At 41.4% G+C, this 9,724-nt stretch overlaps 1 protein-coding gene across 1 annotated transcript in view; it reads right to left on the bottom strand.

The window, feature by feature from the left end:
* The window catches only part of LOC109236702 (serine/arginine repetitive matrix protein 2-like), a 19,594-nt gene extending 11,059 nt beyond the window's left edge, over nt 1-8,535 (bottom strand). The window contains exon 1 of the mRNA XM_019402909.1: nt 8,316-8,535. Within this exon, the coding sequence (XP_019258454.1) occupies nt 8,316-8,535 (220 nt within the window). The remainder of the gene's footprint in view (nt 1-8,315) is intronic.
* Nucleotides 8,536-9,724: the final 1,189 nt, after the last annotated feature.

The raw sequence follows: 9,724 nt of genomic DNA, 5'->3' as shown, positions 1-9,724 counted from the left end.
ACACTTGGTACTGATCGAGTTAAGGGGAACTATATACCCTTATGCTCTGTGAGCACGTGATTTTTGCCCTATATGAATTACTCCTATAAAATCAAAGAAAATAGATTTTTTCCAATTATTTGCCATTTTATAGGATTTTGTAGGAATTTTTAATTGTTTGCATTTTGTGCATGATTAAGTTTTATTTAAATCATGAAAAAAATACCAAAATATCATGCATTACATTTAGGATTTATTTTTACATTTTTAGAATTAACCAGTAATTAGTTGCTTATAAAAATTTGAAAATCACAAAAAATAGCTCATTTTTACATTTTTTGTCTATTAATTTTTGTTTATTAATTTTCCACTTTTAATTTAGGATTAAGTAGTATTTATAATTTTTGTAATTAGTTAATTAGTTTAATTTCACATTTTTCGACAATTTAGGATTTTTAATTTGTAGGATTTTAATTTAAAAAAAAAGGAAAATTTTAAATAAAAGAAAGAATTGGAAAAGAATTGAAATTGGGCCATCTTTAAACACCCACTAGCCCAATCTCCCTATGACCCGACCTGGCCCAATAACCCATTCCCCTCTCATTAAATCCCAACCCTAAAGACCATATCCATGAGATTTTTTCCATCTAAAAAAGGGGGCAGCTTTCCTCTCTTTGAAGACCAATGAACAGAACCCCTCCCCCTTGAATCCTAGTCGTCGCCGAGATAGAGAGAAACAGAGAACGAACCACCTCTAAAATCCCTTTCTCTAATCTCGCTCATCTCTCACTCAAGTATTTTAAAAAAGGATTTCAGTTGATTGTTTTGTTATTTTCTAGGATTGTAAGAGTATTTTAGACTCTCCAAAACTGATGGTTGATTGTTGAATCCGTGAAAGCTTTGAAAATCTGGGTTGCAAAAGCTTTGAAAATTCTGAAAAGACGAAGAAGAAGAAGAATCTGGATTTGCTGCTGTTGTTTCTTCTTTCACTGATTGAGCTCCATCGCCCAGTTTTAGATCTGTATGTGGTTTTGTTTAGCTGATGTTCCTTGCAAATAGGTACACATGACAAATCCCCTCCTATAATTATTTCTCTTTGAAAGTGAGAATAGATATTATTGTGTTGAATCTACATCTAATTTGCTTTCAGTAGTAGTTCGAATGATTTAAATTGCTTTGCGGCTATGCTTGGACTAGGATGACAGTTTGGTATTTGGAGTTTTCTATAGAAAGAGTACATGCTCTTCTGTGTCATGTTTTCTATGGATTATTTTTGTATATTTAAACAAATGAATAAATGCATAAATCACTGGCATTTAAAAAAGATTAACGGGCTGGGGAACGTATGAACTTTAATACAGCAGAAGCTAATTGCAGATTTACAAGCCAAAAGTCAGACTTCTACTACTTCATCCGAATCTAGTGATAATACTATAGGCTGCCACATTCTGATGCTTGAAGTTGCTCGTTTACTTTACTTGGAGGAAACTGAGAAAGTTACATTTTGAACATGTATTAAATTTTTGTGGATTTTGAAAACTTTCCATGCTTTGTTTTGAATCTTATGTGATGGGAAAACATGGCACTTTTACATTTTATTTGACATGAGATGATCGTATAATGCATTTGTCCATTCCTATAATTTCTGAGTCCTAATGTGTGTAAGATAGCAATAATATGTAATCGACATTTTCAAACAGAATTCTCCAGGAACGTGTGCTTGCTTAAGTTATTTTCATTGCCTCTGTTTAATGTTTTATATTGTTGATTCTTGAGATGGAAGTGTTTTCTCAAATCTTGAACTTAATTCGAACAGATATAATCTTGTATCTAGTGTTATGGTGTAGATTCATATGCTGTAATCTTTATTTCAGGATGAGCCTTCCGAACATGTGGTTTTCTTTGAATCTCAAAGTGTTTTAGATAATAACATATGAACATCCATAGTTTGCTTTAGTTGAGTACAATCTTTTGAAATAAATTGAGGCATGCCATGCCAAATAAAATCTTGAAACCCATGGCCCTCGATTAACTAATTTTAACTCTTTAGAAATCGAGGCGTGCCATTTAGCGAATTTCCATAGCCCTCGCAAAGTTAAGAATGCGTAGTTGCTTTAGGCGCGCTTGTTTAATAATTTACCTTCCTAAACTCGGGTGCGCATTTATGTGACCCAAATCCAAATCCCAACAATGTTAGATATATGTCAAGAGCCGCGGGTGCATTTATGTGACGTGGTTCGAGATGTATTTTAAATAACGTTGCAATTTTCCTCAAAAGTAATGAAATAAAGCGGTTAAAGTTTAAAATTGCACCATAGGTTAATACATGTATTAAATTAGATAATGGGCCAATTATAACAGTTAAGCGACCGTGCTAGAACCACGGAATCCGGGGGTGCCTAACACCTTCCCTCGGGTTAACAGAATTCCTTATTCAGAATTTCTGGTTCGCAGACTTCACAAGGAAAGTCAAATTTTCCTCGACTTGGGATTCAAAATAAACCGGTAACTTGGGACACCAGAAAACAAACCTATCCCAAGTGGCGACTCTGAATAAAAATAAATAAATAATCCCATTTCGAATAATGTCACTTAAATTGGAAAAACTCCCTTATACACTACCTTTCGGGGTGGTGTGTAAAAAAGGAGGTGTGACAACCGCCTCCGCGGTGAGCCAATCGCGGCTGCGAAAAATGCATCGCGGCAGCGGTCCAAACTTCAGAGAGTGCAACATTTTTCCAATTTGGTCCTGCACTGCATCAAAGAATCCCTACACACATCTCACAACCAGTTGGTCCAAAAACAGATCCTACACTAAGAATGAAATCAAAAAAGAAAAAAATAAAAACACATGGGTTGCCTCCCAAGAAGCGCCTGATTTAACGTCGCGGCACGACGCAGGTCACCATCAAATCACTTGAGATGGATCATTGCCACCACGTGGCTGTCATCAATCTTTCCAAGATAGTGCTTGACTCTGTGCCCATTAACTCTGAAGATTTCTCCATTTTTGTTTTCAGGTCAAGTGCACTAAACGGAGTCACAAGCACCACTTCAAAAGGTCCACTCTATTTCAACTTAATCTTTCCCGGAAACAGACGTAACCGAGAATAGAACAAGAGTACCAAATCACCCACTTTGAACTCTTTGCCACGAGCATATTTGTCATGAAGGTACTTCATCTTGTCCTTATACAAGGACGAACTGGAGTAGGCACGGAATCTGAATTCATCAAGTTCATTAAGCTGCTCCACACGAAGATTTGTTGCCAAATCCCACTCAAGATTTAGCTTCCTCAAAGCCCACATGGCCTTGTTTTCCAACTCAACCGGTAGATGGCAAGCTTTCCTGAACACCAACTGGTACGGAGACATACCAATTGGAGTTTTGTAGGCAGTCCTATAAGCCCATAGAGCATCATCCAATTTATTTGACCAATCGGTCCTATTTGCATTGACCGTCTTTGACAATATACTCTTGATTTCCCTGTTTGAGACTTCAACTTGGCCACTCACCTGAGGATGATAAGGGGTAGAAAATTTATGATTGACACCGTACTTTGCAAGCAAAGTGTCAAAAGCTCTATTGCAAAAATGAGACCCCCCTTCACTTATGATTGCTCGATGAGTGCCAAACCTAGTAAAAATACTCTTCTTGAGAAACACAACAACACTCCGGGCTTCATTATTGGGTAAAGCCACAGCCTCAACCCACTTTGAAACATAGTCAACTGCCACTAGAATGTATGTGTTGCCACATGAACTAACAAACGGGCCCATGAAATCAATGCCTCACACATCAAAGATATCAACTTCGAGAATCGTGGTGAGAGGCATCTCATCCTTCTTTGAAATTCCACTCGCTCTTTGACATTCGTTGCATCTCTTCACAAGTTCACTTGCATCCTTGTACAATGTTGGCCAGTAATAACCACAACTAAGAACCTTTGAAGCTGTCCTCGCCCCACCATGATGACCACCGTAGGGAGAGGAATGACAAGCCTCTAAAATACTCAATTGCTTCTCCTCCGGGACACATCTCCGGATCACACCGTCAGTGCAGATCTTGAACAAGTAAGGCTCATCCCAATAGTAGTCCAAACTATCCCGTTTAAGATTCTTCCTTTGGTTAGAAGAGAGCTCACACGGTACAATACCAGTCACAAGGAAGTTGGCCACATCCGCGAACCATGGCATGCTATTCACTGATACGGAGAGGAGTTGCTCATCAGGGAAAGAATCATTAATTTCAAGGTCATCAAGGGGCCTCCCCTCCTCCTCCAAGTGGGACAAGTGGTCCGCCACTTGGTTTTTACATCATTTGCGATCCACAATCTCCAAGTCGAACTCTTGAAGCAATAAAACCCATCTCATCAATCGTGCTTTGGAGTCCTTCTTGGTCATCAAGTAGCGAACTGCAGCATGTTCAGTATGAAATATCACCTTAGCCCCCATGAGATAGGGCCTAAATTTCTCCATTGCAAACACAATTACCAACAATTCTTTTTCCGTCATCGTGTAATTCACTTGAGCATCATTCATTGTTTTGCTTGCATAATACACCGGGTGAAATATTTTATTCAATCTTTGACCCAAGACCGCTCCAACCGCAACATCACTCGCATCACACATGAGCTCAAAAGGCAAGCTCCAATTGGGTGCGGTAATAATAGGAATGGTGGTCAACTTGTACTTGATGAGTTCAAAAACTGTCATGCATTCCTCATTGAACACGAACTCCGTATCCTTTTCCAAAAGTTTGCACAAAGGATTCACTACCTTCGAAAAGTCCTTGATAAATCTCTGGTAGAACCCCGCATGCCCAAGAAAACTTCTAACCCCCTTGAATGAAGTGGGGGGAGGAAGCCTTGAAATCACTTCAATTTTGGCCTTGTCCACCTCTATTCCGTTCTTTGAAATCTTATGGCCGAGGAAAATGCCCTCCTCGACCATGAAGTGGCATTTTTCCCAGTTGAGCACAAGATTCGTCTCTTCACACCGAGCCAACACTTTGTCAAGGTTCTTCAAACATTCATCAAAGGAGTCACCCACCACGCTAAAGTCATCCATAACACTTCCAAGAAATCCTCTACCATGTCGGTAAAAATAGCCATCATACATTGCTGGAAGGTAGCCGGTGCATTACACAACCCGAAAGGCATCTTGGAAAATACAAAGGTCCCGTATGGGCATGTGAAGGTGGTTTTCTCCTGATCCTCCGGGGTAATCAATATCTGGTTGTAGCCTGAATACCCATCCAGAAAATAGTAAAAGGCACGCCCCGCAAGTTTATCTAGCATCTGGTCAAGAAAGGGCAATGGGAAGTGATCCTTTCGAGTCACTTGCGGTAATCCATGCACACCCGCCATCCAGTGACAGTCCTGGTAGGAATCAGCCCATTTTGCTCATTAGTCACCATAGTCATACCACCCTTCTTCGGCACACATTGCACCGGAGAAGTCCAAGAACTATCCGAGATGGGGTACACAACCCCTGCATCAAGCCACTTGATCACCTCCTTTTTAACAACCTCTTGCATCGCCTCGTTCAACCTCCTTTGATGTTCCACGGAGGGCTTTGCATCATCTTCGAGAATAATCTTGTGCATGCAAAAGGCAGGGCTTATTCCCCGAATATCCGCTAGAGTCCATCCAATTGCCTTCTTCCGTCTTTGAAGCACCGCCAATGTGGCATCTACCTGCATGTTAGTAAGACAAGAGGAAAGAATAACTGGCAAAGTTGAACTACGGCCAAAGAATTCATACCTGAGGTGTGAAGGCAAAGGCTTCAACTCCAAAATGGGAGGTTCCTCAATTGAGGGCTTTGTTGGGGGAGTTTTTCTGTTCTCAAGATCCAGAGAAAGCTTACGGGGCTCATACGAATAAGACCCCATACCATGTAAAGCATTGACACACTCCACCCTTACTCCATCTTCATTGACATCTAGGTTCAACAATACCACCTCTAGAGTAGCCTCCACATTTATCATGGCACTAGTATCATCAACGGTCACCTCCATGACAAGATCCACAAAGGAGCACACTTCCTTGCTATTTGGTTTCTTCATTGATTTGCACACATGAAAGACCACTTTTTCATCACCCACCCGGAAGGTGAGTTCCCCTACTTCCACATCAACTAAAGCCTTCCCAGTTGCAAGGAAAGGTCTTCCCAAGATTATAGGTACCTCACAATCGACCTCGCAGTCGAGAATCACAAAATCAGCCGGCAAGATAAATTTGTCCACCCGAACAAGAACATCATCAATTATACCCAATGGCCTCTTCATTGTTCTATCCGCCATTTGCAATCTCATGGAGGTCGGCCTCGGTTCCCCAAAACCCAAAGTCTTGAAAATGGAGTAAGGCATCAAGTTGATATTTGCCCCCAAATCACATAGAGCTTTTGCAAAGTTTGCACTCCCAATTGTGCAAGGAATGGTGAAAGCGCCGGGATCTTCTAGCTTCGGAGCCATCGAGTGCACTATTGCACTAACTTGGTGGGTCATCTTGATGGTCTCAAATCCATGGATCTTTTCTTTGTCACCAAGTCTTTCGTGAACTTGGCATAACCCGGCAATTGTTCTAGAGCCTCCACCAAAGGCACATTAATTGATAAGCTCTTTGTCATGTCAATAAATTTCTTAAACTGGTTCTTATTTTTCTGCTTCGCGAGCCTTTGAGGATAAGGTGGAGGTGGCCTTGGCAAAGGAGGCTTGGCTTTAGGCACAACCGTTTCTCGCATGTCGATTACGTGTTCCCTAGACGGGTTCACGTCATTCTGAGTTTCCACCTCATTAACTTGCATATCAATCCCCACTTCCTCATTCAAGTTCTCATCAGTCACATTTTCAACCACCAAAGGGATATCATCCTCTTGCAACTCAACTTCATCACTCAAAATTTCTTTTTGTTTGGAGGCATTCACATACCCGCCTCGTCCACTTCTTGTAGTTACTGCCATTGCATGCCTGGTATTGTTCCCAATCTTCGGGTTGACTACCCTATCACTAGGTAGAGCCCCCTTAGGGCGAGTATTCAAAGATTGTGAGATTTGGCCTAATTGAGCCTCCAAGTTTCTGATTGAAGTATTATGGGATGCCAACTAGGCATCAAAGTCAGCATTATTTTTCATCATCTGTTCAAACATCATTTCGATTCTCCCCATTTCATTGTTGCACGAACTAGGACCTTGGGATGGAAATGGGAGCGGATTGTTCGGTTGTTGATACATCGGGGGCCTTTGAAAGCCTTGCCCCCGATTACCTTGATTGCTATTGTTCCAACCACCCTTATAGTTGTTTCCACCCCAGTTGTTGTTGTTGCCACTCCAATTACCCTGATTGTTCTGGTTGCCCCTATTTGAATTTTGGTTGTTGTTCCCCCAATTACTACTCCCTTGTTGTTGTTGTTTTCCCCAATTGCCTTGGGATCTCCATTGTTGTTGTTGGTTAGAAGAATTGCCTTTTTGGCCCTGATAGTTGTTCACATATTGCACTACTTCATTCTGCTCATCATACCCATCATCTTGGAACCCACCACTATCTTGGTCATATTGATCCGAACTCCCTTGGTTCTGTTGACCTCTTTGTCTTCTTTTGTTCACTAACATGTGGATACCCTCCATAGCATTTACTTGTCGTGGAGTTTGAACCTGCTGTAATTGTGCCTTTTCTAGCTGGTTCATTGTTATTTTCAGTTCTGCTATTGCCTGCCCATGATCATGGAGCTCTTCGTGCAAGTGAATGACCGTAGGGTCACCCTGTGGCACATTGGATCGACTTTGCCAAGCGGAGGAAGTGCCCGCCATCTCATCCAGTATCTCACAAGCCTGATCATACGGTATGTTCATGAAATTGCCCCCGGTGAGTTGGTTCACTATGCACTGATTTGTTGTGTTAATGCCTCGGTAGAATATCTGTTGTATCATTGCCTTAGTCATACCATTATTTGGGCATTCCTTTACCATAGTTCGGTATCTCTCCCATATCTCATGCAGTGGTTCGTTGGGCTCCTATTTGAAAGCTAAGATTTCATCCCTCAAGGTTGCTATGTGGCCCGACGAGAAAAACTTTGCAATGAATTTATCCGCCAACCCATCCCATGTATGGATGATGTGGTTGGGAAGTCTCTCCAGCCAATCCAATGCTTTCCCTCGTAGAGAGAAAGGGAATAATCTCAACCATAGGGAATCCTCGTGACATATTCGTTTGCTTGCTCCCCCAACATGTATCAACAAATCCTTTAAGGTGCTTGTAAGCATTTTGATGGGGAGCACCCGTGAAATACCCTCGCTGCTCCAACAATGTCAACATCACGTTGGTAATTTTAAAATTGCCCGCCCAGATCCGGGGCGGGACAATTGCACTGGCATAGCTCTGGTTTGGAAGCACTCGAGGTACAGCTCTTGGAGGTAGCGGGGGAGGGTCTAGAATATTATTATCATTGGCCTGTCGGCCTCTCCTTTGTCCTTGAGGTACTAGAGGTACCTCTTCCTCTACATTGTCATCAACCTCCTCCCACGGTGGAATATCTCTAAGAGGTGCGTTGTTTGCCATATTTTAGTACCTGAATTGATCATTCACCCAAGTAAGTAAACAAGAAGGAAATTAAAACTAAATACAAAACTAGATAGATAGATATCCAAAAACTATTTAGCTCCCCGGAAACGGCGCCAAAAAGTGATCGGGTCCAACCCTACACCACTACAGAGTGGCAAGAGCGGTCGATGCAGCTTTTACTTGAGAAGCTCGGGATCGAATCCACATGGAGCTAGAATGTTTGGGAATTGGGTTCCTATCTACACTAGTAACGTGCAAAGTAATTGTTTACACTTCTAAACATGTGTTGATGGTTCACTAATATAGATTATCACTAATGATGCTGAAATTAATCTAAGTATGATATCGTTTTGTGAGGTTTTCTTAATTTATGGAAAGGCACTAGGGAAGTGACTTTCCCCTAGGTGGATAATTGATGGGTTCTAAAGCCTAAGGCAAAGTTGTTATGTTTGGGTTTGCGATATAGCCAATGCACGAAATTACTCACTCTATACCTCTTGGTAGCTTGAGTGACTTTGCCCTAATCGGCTTTCTCAAGACCAATTGGGTGTCAAAATTGTGCAAGCAATATAGGCTCAAGTCGGGTATTACTATCTCTAGGTTTAACCCTTTAATTGGGGTTATCAATCTCTTGGATACGCCCCAATTCCTTGTTGGCCCGATTTTCCTAGACTGAAGCTCTCTTTCTCAAGAAGAGCCCAAGTCAAAAAGGCACAAATTAGTGTTTGCAACCACTAATTCAGCATGGAAAACACAAATCATTCCAAATATCAACCACCCAAAAACATCTAAGCCCTAAAATAAGAGACCCATCAAATACCCACGCTAGGGTTGAGCCACAACCCTAGCTAATGGGTCTAGCTACTCATAATAATGGAAGAAATCAGATATTGAGATGAAGAATAACCCATAAAATATAATTACAAGCTAAGATTCGAAGATTCAATGTTAAGCTAGCTACAAAATTACTCAAAATAGCTAAAAAAAAAATGGCGTTCACGTGCTCAGCTACATATTAGATGACCTAAAAATCTACAAAAGAAGTATTTATACAAGGCCGAATTTTCTGGACAAAAATTGCCCCTGAAGGAAGTACCGCGGACCGCGAAAAATGGACTGCGGCCGCAGTGAGGCTACCGCGGCCTCTACAATCAATCGCGGACCGCGGTCAAGGCTTTTTGGCTTC

Source organism: Nicotiana attenuata, unplaced genomic scaffold (genome assembly GCF_001879085.1).
Source record: "Nicotiana attenuata strain UT unplaced genomic scaffold, NIATTr2, whole genome shotgun sequence".
Classification (NCBI taxonomy): domain Eukaryota; kingdom Viridiplantae; phylum Streptophyta; class Magnoliopsida; order Solanales; family Solanaceae; genus Nicotiana; species Nicotiana attenuata.
The sequence above is the reverse complement of the archived record's forward strand: the minus strand, read 5'-3'. Positions and strand labels throughout refer to the sequence as shown.